Below are 19132 nucleotides of genomic sequence, written 5' to 3' on the forward strand. Positions count from 1 at the left end.
AAAAATCACAATGCCAACTATGTTATACATAAGTTGTATATTAGTTTACATGACACTGTTTTTTACGGTATTTTTAAATCATGAACTTAGAAATAAATTTTTTTATTGAGCTAAAAGCTTTTTATTTCTAAATTTATTTTGGTAATTTCATAGGTATTAATTTTTATGAAAAGCCCCCAAGACTTACAAATAAAAATACAAATAATCCTGTGCACATTTGTTTATTTTTATATTTTCATTACAAAAGTCAATAATTACAGATTTTATTAGTGTTACAAAAATATTTACAACTTTATGTCACTAAATATTAATATTAGATTTCGATAATGAAAACATAAAAAGTTTAATAAATTACAAAGTCAAATCATAAAAAATTAACTCTTTGTTTAGTACATAAATTTAATATCAGGAGATTGTAAGGAATATTGAATGTAATAAACCGTTAGCAAAACAGAAACATGTTTACAAATTTTAATCTAGTCCATAAATGGTTAAAAAGGAATAGATTTTGGTAAATGAGTTTCAATGTCATACACCTCCATAGACAATACCTCCTAATACCTCCTATCATCATCATCATCAACCCATATTCGCTCACTGCCGAGCTCGAGTCTCCTCTCAGAATGAGAGGGGTTAGGCCAATAGTCCACCCCGCTGGCTGGATTCTCAGACTTCACACACGCAGAGAATTAAGGAATTTCTCTGGTATGCAGTTTCCTCACGATGTTTTTTCTTCACTGCTTGAGACACGTGATATTTTATTTCTTAAAATGCACGCAACTGAAAGTTGGCGGCGCATGCCCCGGACCGGATTCGAACCCACACCCCTCCGAAATCAGAGGCAGAGGTCATAACCACTGGGTTTTTATTTCGTCCCCCGCAAAAAATTACAAACAATTTTCTTGGTGAATATGAGTGTGATACAAGTACATAGAAGGTAATTGGTCCAAGTCCTTTATAGGTACTTAATACAGGAGATATTTTGTTTTTCTAGAAGTTAGCCCTTGACTACAATCTCACCTGATGGTAAGTGTTGATGCAATCTAAGATGGAAGCGGGCTAACTTGTTAGGAGTAGGATGAAGTCCACACTCCTTTCGGTTTCTACACGACATCGTACCGGAATGCTAAATCGCTTGGCGGTACGTCTTTGTCTGTAGGGTGGTAAGTAGCCACGGCCGAAGCCTTCCACCAGCCAGACCTAAACCAATTAAGGAAACCTCAATCGGCCCAGCCGGGGATCGAATCCAGGACCTCTGTCTTGTAAATCCACCACTGCGCCACGGAGGTCGTCAAAAGATAGGTTAGTATGTACTGTCTATAGTATATTGTATGGCTTCTACACACAAAATGCGTTTGTGCTGTCAGTCAAAGCCAAATTGTCTTCCTAAAATACAATAACTACTATAATTTGTAATATAACATGGTTCACAATTTATATTTAAAAATAACAACTCTAAAACCACACAATATAATTTATAATTTGGTACAAAGTATAATTAATATAATAATATAAACTTAACAGTACTAAAACTCATCACTATCAGTTACAGGTAGTGTTCTCTCTATGGTGACATCCGTTATTAGTAGTATACTCTTTATGGTGACATCAGGTGTTTTGAACAAGAGAGCAATTTCCCCTGGTTGGTTGTTGGTTTGGTACAAAAATCAATCAAGACACAAAACTAAAGTCCGGCCGCTCAGAGATTGCATTACTGATAGGTCGTGATCGAATGGACGATGTAACTTCGAACTGGCGGCACAATTTTAAACATCTTTTATTAACCTAATAACCAACGACCAACCAATATATAGACCAACTTAATGAATAGGCCAGCTGATTGAAGGCTAACCAACGACCAACCAATATACATATAGACCAACTTAGTGAATAGGCCAGCTGATTGAAGGCAAAGAGAAAGACTATATGGATTCGACCCCTTTCTGAGTGTAACCTTTAAAAACTTTTAATCCCAAAAGCAACAAGGCATGATTTTGTAGGCTGTTAAAACATTTTAGATTTTAAACTGCTGAATAAACAAACACTGCTGACACTCGATAGACCATATTGAAATTCAAGTTAGTTTCAATAAAATTTAGTAAACAATAATCAAACCTATACCGGCAGGCATTTCATAGCATTATTAACACAATTTGCTTTATAGTGTAAATGTAATATTTTTCAACATAGAAATGTTAAAACTATTATTACTTATAATTATCCTTCCCATCCCTTAATTCCTTTAACTGAAGTACTACTAAAGTCAAATATCGCATGAGTTCTCACACAATGTTGCATCACTCCACAAAACCTTGGTCACATGATCTCAGAGGCGTAGCTAGGAATACCTTGGGTGACACCCAGGAATTGGTGGTGTCACCTCAGCAAAAATTAAAAGCAATAAATATAATAAACGTCATGGATCTTTTAATTAATTGATTTCAAAATATTGTAAAAATAACAAAACAACAAAAGATAAAACTCGAAATCACAAATCAAATTTCTTCTTTCTAGTTTTTGACAGCTATAAATTCGGAAATAACTTAATAAAGATTGATAAGCTGCTATTCTTATCTGATATTCCACATCCATAGCTAAGTTATTTTGTAATTTTCATCTGTAAGTCAAGTCACCGGGTGTCACCATTCTTGGGGTGCAGAACCCCCTTGTCATCATTCTAGCTACGCCACTGTATGATCTCTTTAACGCACTATATGCTTGGTACACTAGTTCACTCACAATATACGCCCAGTACAATAGTTCACTCACCGTATATACTATGTACACTGATCAACTCGCACTATATGCTCTGTACACTGATTCACTTCACAGTATATACTCTGTACACTGATTCATTTGCACTATATGATCTGTCCACTGATTTAATCATCTTCAAACTTCAACCTCTGCTATGTTGAGCCCAGCGGTTGGGGGGCAAGTCTTCGCCATATGTTGGAGTTATCTTCTAACGGGTCTTCTCCGTCCTGTAATGAGAGAGAAACATTTTACATAAGCAAAGCTAAAGTGCATACTTTGAAGAGCTGATTGACGTTGGGATCCCAAGGTGATGGAATGGCAACACTGCACTAGATAACACAGTTTTGGTCGAGCCCCCCCTCGGTGGACTGAGGATGCTGGTGGCTCAAGACTTTTGTGCTTGGAGGTCCATGCAAGGGGCCTATGTCTTGCAGTGGACGTCTATCGGTTGATAAAGATGATGATGATGATTTTACATAAGTAGTGTATATGACTTCTTTGGTCCAGTGGTAAGCCCATGTGACTTTAGAGCTTAAGGTTTTAAGGTTCTGGGTTGGGCTTTGAAATATTCTGCCTGCATTAGATCAGTATGGTGGGTCTAACTCTTCCATGTGCCCTCACATGGGGGGGTTAGACCCATTAAAATAGGTATATAATGATGATTATGGCTGTTATCTCTCTGTAATTAGAAGTTTTTCTATACATAAATCAGAAGATGAATAAGAAAATTGATTTAAATTCATAGAACAAAATTAACTGTTTACTTCAAGGTAATATGAAGTAATCACTACAATTTAAAGTTCACTTTACTTTGATGTAATTGAAGCTTATTTTAATCCATATTTTTAAATATGGCCATAATTATGGATATAACATGGCAGGCTTCTGTTTTTACACAGCAAAAAGGGCAAAGTGTTAGGTAAGTGGAAGCTGGAATTTCATATTTACTGATTTCATTTAAAATGATACTTAAAATGTTATTTTTGAAAAGTTCGATATTCTATAATATAAAACTAAATCGCTAAATGTGCTGCTAAACGCAAATCTCAAAGACGGCTCAACCGATTTGGCTAATTCGCTTTTTGGAAACTTCCTTGAAGTAAGAAAGAGGAAGTCCAACAGTGTAGCAGGACTTATAAACAACGATTGGAACACCATCCCAATCCACCGGCAGCTCAGCTCTCTATACCAGACTATCTTAAACGTCTAAAAAGAAAAAGAATCTTGGAGCTGGATGTGTAATACTCCAGCCTTAACAACAAATATATAATATATAAATAAGAATGTCTCTAGTGGGGGATACTCATGTCATACCCAACATCAAACCTAAAACCCATCTGCTCATAGTCTTTTTGACTGATTGCACGATATTTCATGAAACAAAACAAAAAACAAGGTTTTTAGGGTAGGGGATAGGGAAGAAGCTCACATAAATCAAAGTGAAGCTTGATCGGGGCCGGTAGTCTAAAATAATAATGACCTGTATAATTGTAATGGAGACAGTCTCTGGCTTGATGTCTTCTAACAACTTTTGCGTTGCACTGGTCTCACCTTGCTCCATGTTCCTGGAAAATTTATTTATTTATTATAATTATTATAAAAATAAATAATTTATTTAGTTTTTCTCAAATACCCGTTGCCTGCAGTTGTTAATGGAGCCTACATACATACATTTTGAAATTTTTAGATTCTCTAAGTCGTGATTCAAAAACAGTACGATAGTTGTGTTCTTTTTTGTATTATTATTATTATGTAATATGTTGTTACCAACCTAAAACACTAAAAAAGAACCACTTAATACGTAAGTTTCATTTCATAAACCACTTTGAACTAAAATAACCCGCATATTTTATAAAAAAGAAAAATTTCGAAATCATTTATTTTTGCCCATGTATATGTGACATGTAAAAAAATATAAAGTAAACTAAGGGCAATAGGCGAGCACATAATCATGCTCCGCGCGATAGAGGAATATAAAGATTTTTTAAATGGCTCACAGCGGTAGATTAAAACCGCATTACCTGACTGTTGGCTACTTCAACGCAGACGGGTTTTTAGATAAAATACTCGCGGGCAGCGAATGGTTAAAGGGATCGCTATACATTTCCAGTGACCCTGTAGATCAGAACTCACTTTCTACTTCCCGAATTGAATCTTCCACCTTCACCTCTGATTCTGTTCATGGCGTGTCGGTGCCTCGACTCGTGCAAGTATTTCTGGAAAGTGAAAATACTTAAATGAACTAAAATACGCATTCATTTTTAACGTGGGTTCCGCTTTTCAGCATAATCTAGCCCACTTTGCCCAATCTTGGGTATCTGCTAAAGGGGAATGACTCACAAGTACTTTCTCCTGTTTATGTAGCTTGTGTTATAACCAGGACTAGAGGGGAATGACTCACAAGTACTTTCTCCTGTTTATGTAGCTTGTGTTATAACCAGGACTAGAGGGGAATGACTCACAAGTACTTTCTCCTGTTTATGTAGCTTGTGTTATAACCAGGACTAGAGGGGAATGACTCACAAGTACTTTCTCCTGTTTATGTAGCTTGTGTTATAACCAGGACTAGAGGGGAATGACTCACAAGTACTTTCTCCTGTTTATGTAGCTTGTGTTATAACCAGGACTAGAGGGGAATGACTCACAAGTACTTTCTCCTGTTTATGTAGCTTGTGTTATAACCAGGACTAGAGGGGAATGACTCACAAGTACTTTCTGCTGTTTATATAACTTGTGTCGTAAGCTAAGCTAGTAGGGAATGACTCACGAGTATTTTCTCCTGGTTATGTAGCTTGTGTTATAAGCACGGCCAGAGGGGAATGACTCAAGGGTCGCTCTTTGGGTATCTTCCCCTTTTGTGGCTTTTGTTTATAAGCAGGGCTAGAGGGGGGGGTTGCTCCTTGGGTATCTTTTCCCTTTTGTAGCTTCTATTATAAGTAGAACTAGAGGGGAATGACACACGGGTCGCTCCTTGGGTATTTTCCCCTTTATTAGCTTGTGTTTAGGGCTAAAGGGGAGTGACTCACAAGTATTTTTCCTGCTTATGTAACTTGGTTATAAGCAGGGTTACAGAGGAATAACTCACGGGTCGCTCCTTGGGTATCTTCCACTTTGAAACTTAAGTTACAAACAGAGCTAGAGGGAAATGGCTCACAGGTAACCTCTCTTGTTTATGTAACTTGTGTTATATCAAGGCTATACAAGAGGGGTCAAAATGACTCACGGGTCGCTCCTTGGGTATCTTCCCCTGCTCGTGCAGCTTAGCTCTGGCGGCGCGTCTCTTCAGTATCCGCTTGTACTGGCGCGCGTTCACGTACAGCAGCGGCTCCTCGTCGGAGCCCGCCGCGGAGGTGGCGCCCTCTGACGACGTCGATGCCGCTGTGGCGCCACTGTTGTTTACCATCTGGAATTTATTTCATTTTAACCAACTTCAAAAAAAGAGGTTTCTCAATTAGTATTTTTTTTTACTAAAAAATAAAAACATCTTTGTTTTCATACAAAGTAATTCAAATAATTCTGACTATCCATGTAACACACGCCTTTATCTATCCTTGCATTTTAAAATAAGTCAAACTTGGCTATATTATTTACACCGAAAATAATAAATTAATTATAGGATACATGTTCCTTGAACATTTTAATTTAATTTTCGGTAAAGAATATAACACCAGAGTTATGAAAAATACTCTCGAGCATCCTGTATATTTTTATGTGTTTATTAATTATCAAAAAACTGACTTGATCGGTTTCCAATTATTATTGAACTAGTCGTCGCCTCGCGGTTTCACTTGCGAAAACACAGGGATAGAATATTGACACTCACAAATAACGTGGCTTTCTAGTGGTAAAAGAATTTTCAAACTTAGGTCAGTCAATCAACAAAAAAAAAAATCAAAATAATAAGAATGTACAATTGTACAAATGAAATAGAAAAATTAACAAATAAAATAAATTAGCATGGCCTTCAATGGAAGGTCAGCTACACATGCCATGTAGTACCCACAAGCAATTTGCTTAAAGCTGTTGCAGCTGATTGCACAATAGAAATGAACTTAAAAAAAAAAGGTCAGTCAATCCAGAGATTACTCCCTACAATACCACAAACTTTACCTCTTCATAATATTAAGTATAGATAAACAACCGGGGTCTAAAGTATGTTGAATGCCACTTACCATAACTATATTGGGTTGGTTGACAATTTGCTGCTGTTGCACCGCATTGCCCACTCCAGCAACTTGCACCAAGTTGCCGTTCAGGTTTATAAGAGTTCCTGCAATGTCAAATAATTTCATTTAAACAAGCTGATCATGTGAACATAATTTCTGTGATCATGTTAATCAGTTTATCCTGAAGGATGAATTAGTCTAAATATTATATACCTCTGACTTCGATTCAGAGGATGTAGGTATGAGTCTGGTTTGGAGCATGCACATCCAACTTTTCAGTTATGTGCATTCTGTAACCCCTCCCATTCTTAGAGGAAACTCATGCCTAACAGTGAACAGAATATCGGTTGAGTTATTGATGACTTGACTGCAACTAATTCATTCACCACCTGACTGGTGGGATGCACTGCATTGGTACCATATGTAAATGTTCCTAGCTCAGATTTGGTTTATCATCGTCAACATTATCTATTTGAGAGGGGTTACAGAATACACATAACCACCACCGTATTCGGAGGCAGAGGCATATTCACCGGACTATCACTGCTCATTATATCAGATTTGGTTGGTGGTGTTAAACTCCCACACCTTGAAGAACATGTTAAGCTGTCAGTCCTGGTCCTGATTAATAATGAGCATCAAAAAACCAAACAATATCACTCTAAACTTGCCAACAAACATTGGGGCAGTGAGGTGGTTCAAAGCTCCACATTTCTCCTATAAAAAGACCAGCTGACCTATTTCCTATTTTGGTTTTTATTATCAACCCATCAAAACAAAATACAAATCAATTGACAAAATGTCATTAACATTTGTATCATAGTATGATACAAATTACAAATCCGGTACTTACGGTGGATTATCATATAGTATGTAGATGACACTTTGTTGTCCACTTCAATCAGTTGATAAAAGAGACCAAATTAGTGAATTAGGCCACAGGGCCTGTAGCAATTTACGGGAATGACAGATCCGATTAATAACTTGATAACATGACCTGTCAATGATGAATGTCATCCTCATACATTTTTTTAGTTTTCGAAGCGTTAGCGTTCGTAGAAAGAGAATCGACGTGCCACATAACTACAGGGTCTTTAGTGGACCATCAAAATGGGCAGCTATATATGACGTCACTCACCAGGTTGGTGTATAATCTGGTGCTGATCTATCTGCGGCTGCGCGCTGGCGGCGGGCTGGTAGATGTAGGTCTGTCCGTCGGCAGTCTGCACCAGCTGCATGGGCTGCATGCTGCTGCTAGCACCTGGAGACAGTACTAGCTGATACTGTGCACTTTGTATCTTTTAATATTATCAACATGCATTTGTACATACAGGCTAGTACCTTCGAAAGGGCTCACCGGCCCATACAACATGGCCCAGTGATCCCAGGTATGCCCCCATAAAAGTACATGGAGATGATAATATGATGTATAAATAAGGATCTGGTTAAATAATTGGCCTAATAAAAGTATGTTACCTGAAGAAAAATACATTTTTTTATCACTCTTCTAGTGCAAAATGTTCATCGGTGTACCAAAGCAGCAAAGTACATTTGAAGCTGTACTATTATTTTTTTCTGTTACCAACAAGCTTGACAAACAAACAAGCCAATCATAAATCTTCAAAAAATATTGTAAGGCTCAGGGTGTATGATCTTATTTGTCCCAGTTGTGGACAAAATAAAGATGAATTAAAAATGTTGTACAACATTGTAGCAAACTTTTTTTGATAAAGTAATTATTTCAGTTTTAAAGTAGAAATATTTTAGATATAAGTAAATTGCCGGGTGGTTAGACTAGGCCTGGGCATTCTACTTTGGTGTGTTACAATTTCACTTTGGAGTAAGTTTGAGAAAGAACTATTGGCAGCGACTGATTTAATGCGGCGATTCCATGGCACGGGGGCGGTTTTCGGTAGTATTATTTATCCCCTTTGAGCACATATTATGTTTATAAAATGGTCACAGATTTTATTTACCTTGAAGACTAGACAATGGTAGAGCCTGCAATTGTTGCAACTGTTGACCACCAGGTGTCGCCACCTATAACATATTTTCCAACTAAATCACTTAAAATAATTTAATAATTGTTTTATTGAGACGTAATCCAAAAATGTGATGAATTCAAAAGAGAATTTGGTAGTTTCACTATCGTATTTTACATACATTTCGTGTTTCTTGCTTGTCTGGATTACAGAAAAGACCATCTGTCAAGGTGACTTCATCCAAATAAAAGTACCTACTGCTCCCAATGGATAGAATAAAACTTTTACATGCAAGCAATACTATAATAGCTAGTAAATATTTATGCATATTAGATTTATAATAGTATAAGTATATATATCACAATATATATTATATAATAATAATGTATTATATTCTTCTTGTAAATAAAAATTTAACCACTCAAAAGTAATGAATAAACATCAGAGAATCATTATAACCTGGATTTGTTGTGTCCCAATCTGATTGCATGAAACAAAAAGGACATGGTTATTTTTAATATACTTAAAACAAAAAAATTCTGTAGTTGAACAGTATGCATATTTAATCTACCGGTAGATTAAATAGAAGAATATTATTAGAAGGCTCAAAGTCACACTATGCTTGGAGTTTCTCTGTGTGATCAAATCAGAAATGTGGAGATCTGCAGTTTGTGATTCATTAAAATTTAAAGTTCAAGGAAAGTTTCAGAATATAAACTGAAGCAAACAATTTTCCTTATTTTTATGTTATTTTTTATTCGCTTAAACCATGCTAGCTTAAGCAGTTAGTAATATATTATTATTTTTAATATTCATACACCTGTCAAGGTAGAAAATTTACAGGTATGTATCTAAAGGAACAAACTGTAAACCTTGCATTTTCTTATGAATAAATGAATTATTGTTAATAGACAAAATTATTGGAAATAGAAAGTATAATTCTCAGATGAGTGTGAAGAGACCTATACTGTGCTTAGAAAGTGCTTAGAAACTGAGTACAGTTGCTCTTTGAACCTGTGCCCTGCCAATTGCCACTTCAGTGTTGCAATTAGCTGAGCTATATCAGTGAATTGAATTCTTCTGTAGATCTCCTCATTTCTGACTTCTATACCCCTCTTAAAAAGAAGGTTTAACATGGGCATGATGATGAAAATACCTGTATGGTAGGCGCAGAGGATGGTATGGCATGGATGACAATCTGCTGCCCATTGGGACCCTGGATCATGTGTGGACTGTTGTTCATCTGTAACACTTGCAGCTGTTGACCGTTGATGGTCACCACTTGGGGACCATCAGTCTGGATCTGTGTGTGCTCCATGCTGAAATTAAAAGCATCAACAATCAACATCATGACATCATCATGCATCCATGCTGAAGATTAATATAAGTAATTTTTTTAAAAAAAAAAAACATGTTGAGATCACATTGAAATATTGACACTTATTATCAATATTTTTACGTTTTTATTTTTTTTTTGTTTTAAATAGAATAGTAGGTAGGTACTTCAGGGTAATTGCATGTGTTTTTTGATTGATTTAAAAAATTCCTTCACTAACAGTAAATTATCAGGGATAGGTACAATATAGGACAATATTGTCAGGGAGACCTTTATTATATGGGCCCACGGAAACAGGCACAAACCGGGACGCACGGCGTGGGTGAAACCGCGGGATTTTGATAGATAAATATTCCTCAAATAATTATCAATATATATATATTTTTAATTACTCTTCTTCGAGCAAGGTGGTCTAAATAAATATATTTTAATTTATTTTTTGTAATATTTTAGTAAGCTAGATAAGTAAGGTCAGTAATTACTAACTAAAAATTAAAATTCAAATGTAGAACCCTTCTAATATCTCATTGAAATAAGGTCCGGTTTCATGGTATGGTAGGTAATTTTTAAAAATAAAATTGTAATTAATATTTTTAAAAGTATACGATGAAATCAAACAAAGTAAAAAGATTTGATAAACGAAAATCAAAACAAAATTTAAATTGCTATGTGCCGAATAAGTGACATGGAAAATTTTGGAAAATATTATCAAGAAAATTAAGTCATACGTCAATCAACCGAGGCCAACGAAGCCAACGTAACCAAAATGGCTGCTTTTCATGTAATTCCATCAGACTTCGAGAAAACTTTACACCGAATACTGGAACTTTAAACAAATATTAACACCGGCTCAACCATCACAAAGTAATAATAGTCAAATAAAATGAACTTACATTGGATATTCCTCACTGGTTTTCCAATGATTGGTTGACAAAAGATAGACCAATGGCCGAAGTCAATGATCACACGAACGCAGTAGATTGGTTCGACATCTTACCACTCCCAAAGAAGCGCGCCTGATGCTAGCCCAATGCTCTTTCTCGTAATTAAAACGTTGTCTATGGTTGCCTTTGGGCAACATAATTGGGTAAATTCAGGCCATTCAACTTCGTCTTCATTGATTTTCAAAATAAACTTTAATTGAGGTTTACTAAAAATACCTACATAGCGATATCTTTACGGGGTGATAGTAGGAATAATTAGATATCAAATTGATTCTGGTTCTACAGGGCATAAAATGTACCGATTTCGAAAAAAATAAAATATTTTTCTCTTATTCTTAAAAAATGTGGGATTAAAATTGCATTTAAAAATAAAACTTACTAAATGGTTGTTTGATAATGGTGTTTTATATTGGTAACAACATGTAGGTATCTTAAAAATAAAACAGAAAAGTCGTACCGATTTTGAATGATGATTTAGTTAGAGAATTTAAACATTTTAGAATGACATGAGAACTATATCAATTTTTTTCTTAGAAATTTGAATCTAAAGATACATCCGTGCTTTATATACATAGTTTTTAAATAGTCTTGAAGGCCCTCGATGAATTGATTGAACATAAAAAATATTGTCACAACATAGGTACACTAAATATAAAAAAAATATCATTGAAAAGTTTTATCTAGCCTTTGTATTGCCTAATGTCCTGTGAGCGTAAAACTTAAGCTCTGAAATATAGTCCATAGACATAAATCATGAATTAGTATCACAGAGGATATAATTTACGGATAGAAAATTTGAGTTTGTCTATGTTTATAAAAACGACGCTTGTCAATGTCAAACAAAAGTCAAATGTGTCAATTTGTTTTATTTTGTTGATTTTCTTTTTCAACAAACTTTTACTGTTTGAATTCGTAAATATTATTTTTACACGTGTATATTAAAGAAAGCCCTTCGAAAAGAATTGCTTATGTTATTCTAATTATTTGGGCAGTCATAAGATGAATTCAACGATTTTTGACGATTTGGACAGTGAACATTATGCGTTGGAAACTGCAAAGTGTTTAGGTAAAAGGTTATGTTTGTTTGAAAATAGAAAGTCAATTTGTTCTTTTGTTATTTTGTGTTTATGCCACTTTTTGCCTATAGGAAATATTTTCGCGAATTCTCAAAAGGTATCTGCGCTACACAAAGAGTTGTCGGAGATTAATTTATCCTTAGAGGCGTATATAACAGAGAGTGAGAGCCGACTTAAAGCACTGCGCTTAAGTTTAGCTAATAGAGCGGAAACTTTACATCAAGTCGTGGAAATCTTTAGTGATAAATGTAAGTAACATCCTTACAAAATACAAATTAATATGCTTAAGATTTATATTACAATTTTGCATGTGCAACAGAAGTAAGTTACATAAAAAATCCGTTTTTTTTATATGTATACCATGTATAAACTGAGGTTAATCTCCTAAACCAATTTTAATAAAATTTTCACACCATATCCTGTTTGATCCCATTTTGAAGATAGGTTAGGGTGGAGAAAAAGTTTGTGATATCATAGGGGTAATCCCTGGATCTACTAAACTGATTTTGAAAATTCTTTTAACAGTGTAAAGACACATTAGTGAGCATCATAGGCTAGATCCCTGTATTCTCATGAGAGCAGGTACTATATGGGTAAAGCCACAGGCTGTTGGCTAGTTTGAAATAAAGTAAAAAGAGACTATCTATTTAAAAAAATGAAGTGCTGTTCCTTAGTCTCGCTAAAACTCGAGAAGGGCTGAACAGATTTATCTTATTTTGTTCTTGAAATGTTTGTGGAATGTATTTCCCATTTAAGAGTCCAGGGGTAGGGTAGGGGTAGAGTAGGGATAGAGAATAGGTGTACATAAGTCAAAGCGAAGCTTGACCGGGTCTGCTAGTTCTTATATATAGATTTAGCAACCAACAAAAAGCTAAAAACGTAAAATAAACAATAAAACAGATATATCATGATTTATTTCCAGAAAATGACAAGCTTACCACACACACCTGCAAAAAGAAAATGCCACAGAACCATAAACAATTCAATCAGGGAGACCAACAACAATTCTAAATCACAGTTCAACAAACAACAGTCGGCCAGAAACTTTGCTATATGGTACAAGCGCATGATTGACAATGACCGTCAAAACCTGACGTTGTATTTATCAGATGATGTCATGTTGGAATGGTTTGACAAGACCATAAAGACTAGAAAGAAAGTGTCTTTTTTCCTTAAATATGATATGCAAAGTTCAAGACATGAATTCACTACAGTTGAAAGTATTGAGAAGATACATGCAAGATTTGAGAATACTCACAGGTTTGTTTTCTTCTAAAAACTTTTTTAAATGCAAATGTGATTTTTTCTTATGCTATAACTAAACCAACTAAAACTTTTTTTCATTAATGGAAAGCTACATTATCATCAAGTAACATATGCTGTATTTTATCTTTCTATTATCACTGGAATGGGAACTATGCAGGTTTAACCACAGGTGGTTTGCTAGTATATGGTAAAATTTTGTGAGAAAATTAGTACTGACTGTAAACTATGACCATTTCACTGCAGCTTAATTGTGGCTACTACTAGGGTGCAGGTTCAATCCCCGTCCTGTTGGTCTATTGTCAGACCCACTCCCTACACAGTCGTTCTCAACTAGTTGAGAGTGAAATGTGGATATTGGCCATATTAAAAAAAAAATATAATACTAAACACAGATACCTGAACCTGAGAATCACTTTGTTATGACTACTTAATTTTTTTTTTTTATTTTATTATGCTTGTCAAAAAATTAATCCAATAAGACAGTTTCTTATTGGCATTAGGCATTGCATTTTCAAAGTTTTACCATTATCAAACCTGATTTACGTTCATGTTTCTTTATATTTGTTTAATAATATGATATCTACCTTTTACAGGAAAGATGATTCCATTCTGGCAAATCCATTACACTCCCCAGAAATTGGAATACCAAGGAGATGTAAAAGAAAAATAGACACGGGCGGCAACAGTCCACAATGGGCAGAAGGTTGTAAGCCTGATGATGATGACAATGACCTTATAGCCAAAAAGAGGGTCAAATCTCACGATATTGTCTCTGTATATATAGCACAGAAGTATGAAAATAACATCAGAGATACTCCTGAAGAAGGCAATGAAGTCGGCAACAAAGGCGATGGTGTATTCAAACGTAAGCGTAAATTTACATCTATAACTCCACCGAATATAGAATGCGGTCAGGGTGATTGTCTCCCATCGACTAGTGGTACTTCTAATTCAGAAGTATCCCATGACACGTTGAATGCTCAACTTCCAAAATTAGCAGTAGAGTGCAACGGCTATGTTGGATTTGATAGAACAAGGAACAATCGTAGTACAGATTCCATGAAATGGGATAGGAAGTGTAAAATACAGGTCAGTTATTCTGAAGATCCTTTGAATGTGGGAGAGTATATTATATGGGGTTTACGTTATAGTGATGAGAGCAAATGTAGGAGGAATTTGCTGGCAGCTTTTGAAGAAGCTGCCAAAGAATAATTTGGTTGACAGCTGTTGCATATTGGACCTAATACGGTTAACAAGGGTAAGACCAAAATTACATTCATACTTTATGTAAATTGATATGCATCTCCATACAAATGTCTATTAATTAAACAATTGCTTCTTTTCATATATTCAGTTTCTTTAAATTTCTGTATTTTTTTCATTACCTGTATAAAATGTCATTTAGGCCCTAACTACATAAGTTGTAAAGGTCTAAAGGTCGTAGCTCATTAGACCTACCCGGTACCTGACCCGCACCGCCTCGTCGCTAGGCGTCCAATTGTCGTCGACAGGTGGACAACGAGTGGACCTCGCGTGGACAACGAATTCCCGAGAGTCATCAGGTGAACCACGGGTGGACGCCGCGTTGTCAACTCGTGGTTCACGCGAGGCAAGCATGTCAACAACGCTATCATCAAGTGGTCCACTCCGGTTGGAGCGTGGACACCTTACGAGCGAGGCGATCCGATCATCATACGAAGTTGATGTAGTAGTGAGCGTATGCCCATACAAATCCATACGAAGAATACTAACCACTCGAGGCGAGGCGGTGTGGATCGGGTCCCGGGTGGGTCTAATGAGCTACGGCCTTCAAGGTCCACAATTGTCGCAATATAATTATATCTCTTGTAAATAAGACGGCAGTGCCGCAAACTTACAGCTTTAAATGCTGTATTATTAAGTTTCTATTTTTAATAAAATATAATTATTATTTTTAGTCACATGTACAATGCTACATTACGCCTATAGTTTTAATTATGTACTCTAATTTGACTATTATTAGGAATGAAATTGTGTAGGTTACAATTTGTTATAGGTGGTATTTACACTTTTTATGTCACATGAATTTATGACAATGACTATTAAGGTATGTCTCAACCTGTAGTCAACCACTATTAAAAAAACGCAGGTTACTGCTTTTGCATATATATAAAACATGGTTACTTAAAACCTAATACATAATATTACAAAATGAAGTTTGCTAGACGTTGTAAGGAAGAGCAGAAGACAGAATTCCAACTGTATCTTCTTTTTGCTAAAACAGTTTTTTAGAAAAGCCGTTAGATTTTTACTCTTTTCTTTTTTCTAATGTTGTTCACCATTTTTTAAATTTTGAGTCACTACTGAATCTTATTATTTTTTCCCGGGTCTCTTAAAATACTGAGACTAAAAAGCTCTAGTGTGCCATAGATGGAGAAAGTAATAGACACTTGATTTGCGATTTCAGTCAATCTCCTCACTGATACAATGTGTTTTTCACGTCACATTACTGACATGAATGACAATTGTTTTAACTTTTTGGCCTTGCTGGATTTTAAAAATGACTCATGTCTTAACATGGAATATTGAATTGCCTATTGTCCTTTCTTTACAGAGATATACGTATGTTGTGCTCTTGTAAAAGGGCATGTGACTGAAGCTATCTATTTGTCTATTATTTTCTCTGTCTATGCACACAATTTTCTTTTATTAACTCCCCCATAATACTGTTTTAAGGTTATTATTTTAATATTTTTATAGGTACTGAGTCTCAAATTGTGTATTTTTATTAGTATTATGTTACTTTTCGATTAGAAATAAGTTTTTTTGATGGGGCCAAATTGTAAATACAAAAATTTTTCATTACATTTCCAACATTACACAGAATATAAGTTTTATTAGTATAGTATATAAAATATTCTTAAATATTACATGTAATGCTTTTAAAAGTTTACATATAATTATCTAAAACCCTACAGTTGTAGGGTTTTAGATAATTATTAAATTATTTTTAGCTGCCTCAAACTATGTCTATGAAACGAAAGTAGTGAAAAGTAATTGAAAATGACATCATGTTCTTATACATAGATTGTTGTCTTTATAGTATTTAACAGAGAAGTCCCGAGTTCGGAACTAATTTAAGATTTTATATTTTCAAAGTGAGAGAATTTGGAGGGAGGTCTTCCTTCTTCTCATTGAATAAAAATAGGGTTCATTCACAGACAATACAAAAGCAAATTGTCAAGACAAAATAATTTAGAATAGATATAGCATATACAAACTCTTTTTCTGTATTATTATAATACTACATTATACCAGTAACTAAAACTACTATGTACCACCGATTAATTACCGATTAAAATACTTTTAAATTACGTTTATATATAGTAAGGAATATAGCTTGCTTCTATTTTATGTGTTATGCAGTGTTTTATGTAGTTTATTAAATTAGTCTTTAAAATAGGTGCATAGAATAGTTTGTTTAGTTTACTAATGTAAATGGAGTCACTTAAAAAGAGCGCGCTTCTACGACTATAGAATGGATGTACCTATATGACGCCGAGGTTCGATAGCAAAGAGTCTCACTGGAAACACCCTTAGGCATATTTTTTTCACTGAATTTTATTACACTCGTCCTAGAGGTACATTTCAGGCTACAAATGTAAAGTTTCATGTTCATGACTTTACCTACGATTGAGATGATGACTACATTTGAATATACATATTAATTTTTATGAGATTTTCGGGATAGAAGTCAATATATATTAATACATACAAAAACAAATTTTACGGGATGTTCTTAAACTACCTCAATACATATACCACAAATCAATATATTTGTAACTATGATTTCTTTACATACTCACTGAAAAGTGTCTGAAAATTGCACCTTGAGTTCCTTAATAGAAAATTCCTAAGCATAAATATGTAAATATTTCGTGCTGTCAATTAAAATTAATATATATACTTATTATTAGAGTAGTACATCTGCTCCTGTAAATAATTGTTGGTAACCGTCAACGTTCTTTTTACGTGACACCTAATATACCCATGTGATAACAATAATGTTTGTGAATTACTTATCGCCTTTCTGATGTTTGAACTTGATATTTTATTATAGAGACTTTATTGTAATATAAACGCGATTGTAACGTTAGTAAATATATTTCCGGGGACTCTTGGCTTATTAGTGTAAGAGCCGTCCCACACCTGACAAGTGGCCCACACTTTACGTTGGCGTTGGCCAAGACATGGCCAATAGCCTCGATAGCTCAACGGTAAGAGCGGTCGGACTCATCACCGAGGGGCGGTGGTTCGATCCACGCACAGTCTTTTCCGAGTAACTGGAGCGAACATTGGTCATATTTAAAAAGATATGGCAAATATTCTTTAAAAAAAAACCCACTGGCTAACGTAACCAACGTAGATGTAGCCTCATGAAGTGCCTGCTCTTCACGTTGACAAATGGAAAAGAATCCTTTGATTCACTCAGTGGCGCGCACAAGGTTTTTTTAATAGGGTAGGAAGTATACATACATAACGGACTGTGATAGCCCAGTGGATATGACCTCTGCCTCCGATTCCGGAGGGTGTGAGTTCGAATCCGGTCCGGGGCATGCACCTCCAACTTTTCAGTTGTGTGCATTTTAAGAAATTAAATATCACGTGTCTCAATCGGTGAAGGAAAACATCGTGAGGAAACCTGCATACCAGAGAATTATCTTAATTCTCTGCGTGTGTGAAGTCTGCACATCCGCATTGAGCCAGCGTGGTAGACTATTGGCCTAACCCCTCTCATTCTGAGAGGAGACGCGAGCTCAGCAGTGAGCCAAATATGGGTTGATGACGACAAGGAAGTATACATAGAAATTGTATAAAATGGAAAATTTCAATTCCATATAGGTTTGTAATGAATGAGTGTTTAGGGTACACAGTGCATTGTTGCATCTAGTGGCGTAGTACTCCACACATTTAAGTGAAGTGTAGCGATGATTTCACACGCGCGCAGTATTTCCCCCCGTCGCCCGCATATCATGGGAGTGTCATCAATGAAGTTGCCAGACTATACAATTGTACATTGAAAAAGGCACAATAAAGTTATTGGTAGGGTAGATTTTGGTTAACATAACATGAAGGTAGATGTGTAAGTTTTATTTTATGAATACTGTGACATTACTTGAAAAGTAATATGTTTTTTGTTTTATTTTTAAAATGTTTAAGGTTCAAATAAACTTGTTTAGAAATATACAAACATCTTTTATTTAAGAATATAACTTAGACCCACTATTGTCCTCCAATCACCAACGCGGCATGGAGGACTTTTAATCATATAAATAAAATAATTATTGTACCTGTCTGTGAATATATATGGTGTGATTTCCAAATAAGTGTTTTCTCAAGTGTTTAATAATAAAACACAGTTTTAGTTTCTTTGTCCGGACTTATTCTGGAATGGCGAAACCGATTTTAGTGGGACTTTGACTGTTAAAACTTATAAGACAAGGCGGAAGTCTGTTAGTATGATATATTCTCTCGAAAACTTATTTTGAGAGAGCCACCTAACCCAACCAACTAGCGGTTGAAGCTTGCAGCTACACCCCCGATTCCAACACTTGATTTAGATCTA

The 19132-nt window shown here is 35.2% G+C and overlaps 2 protein-coding genes across 3 annotated transcripts; one reads left to right on the top strand and one right to left on the bottom strand.

Annotated features, from left to right (window-relative positions):
• Window positions 1–205: 205 nt before the first annotated feature.
• Window positions 206–11295, bottom strand: LOC112051082 (nuclear transcription factor Y subunit alpha). Of its 2 annotated transcripts, none has more exons than XM_024089559.2 (9): window positions 11135–11295; window positions 10062–10224; window positions 8900–8963; window positions 8062–8184; window positions 6930–7027; window positions 5981–6160; window positions 4891–4973; window positions 4238–4322; window positions 206–2984 (listed from the first exon to the last, which is right to left on the bottom strand). In XM_024089559.2, exons 2-9 carry the CDS (start codon window positions 10221–10223, stop codon window positions 2910–2912), a joined length of 870 nt encoding a protein of 289 aa, XP_023945327.2. In that variant the 5' UTR covers window position 10224; window positions 11135–11295; the 3' UTR covers window positions 206–2909. The 2 variants fall into 2 exon arrangements, with proteins under 2 accessions (XP_023945327.2, XP_023945328.2); XM_024089560.2 differs by lacking the exon at window positions 11135–11295 and adding an exon at window positions 10970–11126.
• Window positions 11296–12034: 739 nt separating this feature from the next.
• On the top strand, window positions 12035–18757 carry LOC112051083 (uncharacterized). The gene is made up of 4 exons (XM_024089561.2): window positions 12035–12251; window positions 12333–12509; window positions 13184–13521; window positions 14121–18757. Exons 3-4 carry the CDS (start codon window positions 13187–13189, stop codon window positions 14737–14739), a joined length of 954 nt encoding a protein of 317 aa, XP_023945329.1. The 5' UTR covers window positions 12035–12251; window positions 12333–12509; window positions 13184–13186; the 3' UTR covers window positions 14740–18757.
• The last annotated feature ends 375 nt before the right edge of the window (window positions 18758–19132 follow it).

The sequence above is a fragment of the Bicyclus anynana genome, chromosome 23, assembly GCF_947172395.1.
Source record: "Bicyclus anynana chromosome 23, ilBicAnyn1.1, whole genome shotgun sequence".
Classification (NCBI taxonomy): Eukaryota; Metazoa; Arthropoda; class Insecta; order Lepidoptera; family Nymphalidae; genus Bicyclus; species Bicyclus anynana.

Bases quoted from the DNA above. Each gene is read 5' to 3' on its own strand.
- LOC112051082 (XM_024089559.2), bottom strand. From the start codon at position 10,223: ATGGAGCACACACAGATCCAGACTGATGGTCCCCAAGTGGTGACCATC. The intron at 6,161-6,929 runs GTAAGTGGCATT...AATAAATTCCAG, and splicing joins ACCAACCCAATATAGTTATG to ATGGTAAACAACAGTGGCGC. The intron at 4,323-4,890 runs GTGAGTTCTGAT...TAAATTTTCCAG, and splicing joins TTCAATTCGGGAAGTAGAAA to GAACATGGAGCAAGGTGAGA.
- LOC112051083 (XM_024089561.2), top strand. From the start codon at position 13,187: ATGACAAGCTTACCACACACACCTGCAAAAAGAAAATGCCACAGAACC. The intron at 13,522-14,120 runs GTTTGTTTTCTT...TACCTTTTACAG, and splicing joins AGATTTGAGAATACTCACAG to GAAAGATGATTCCATTCTGG.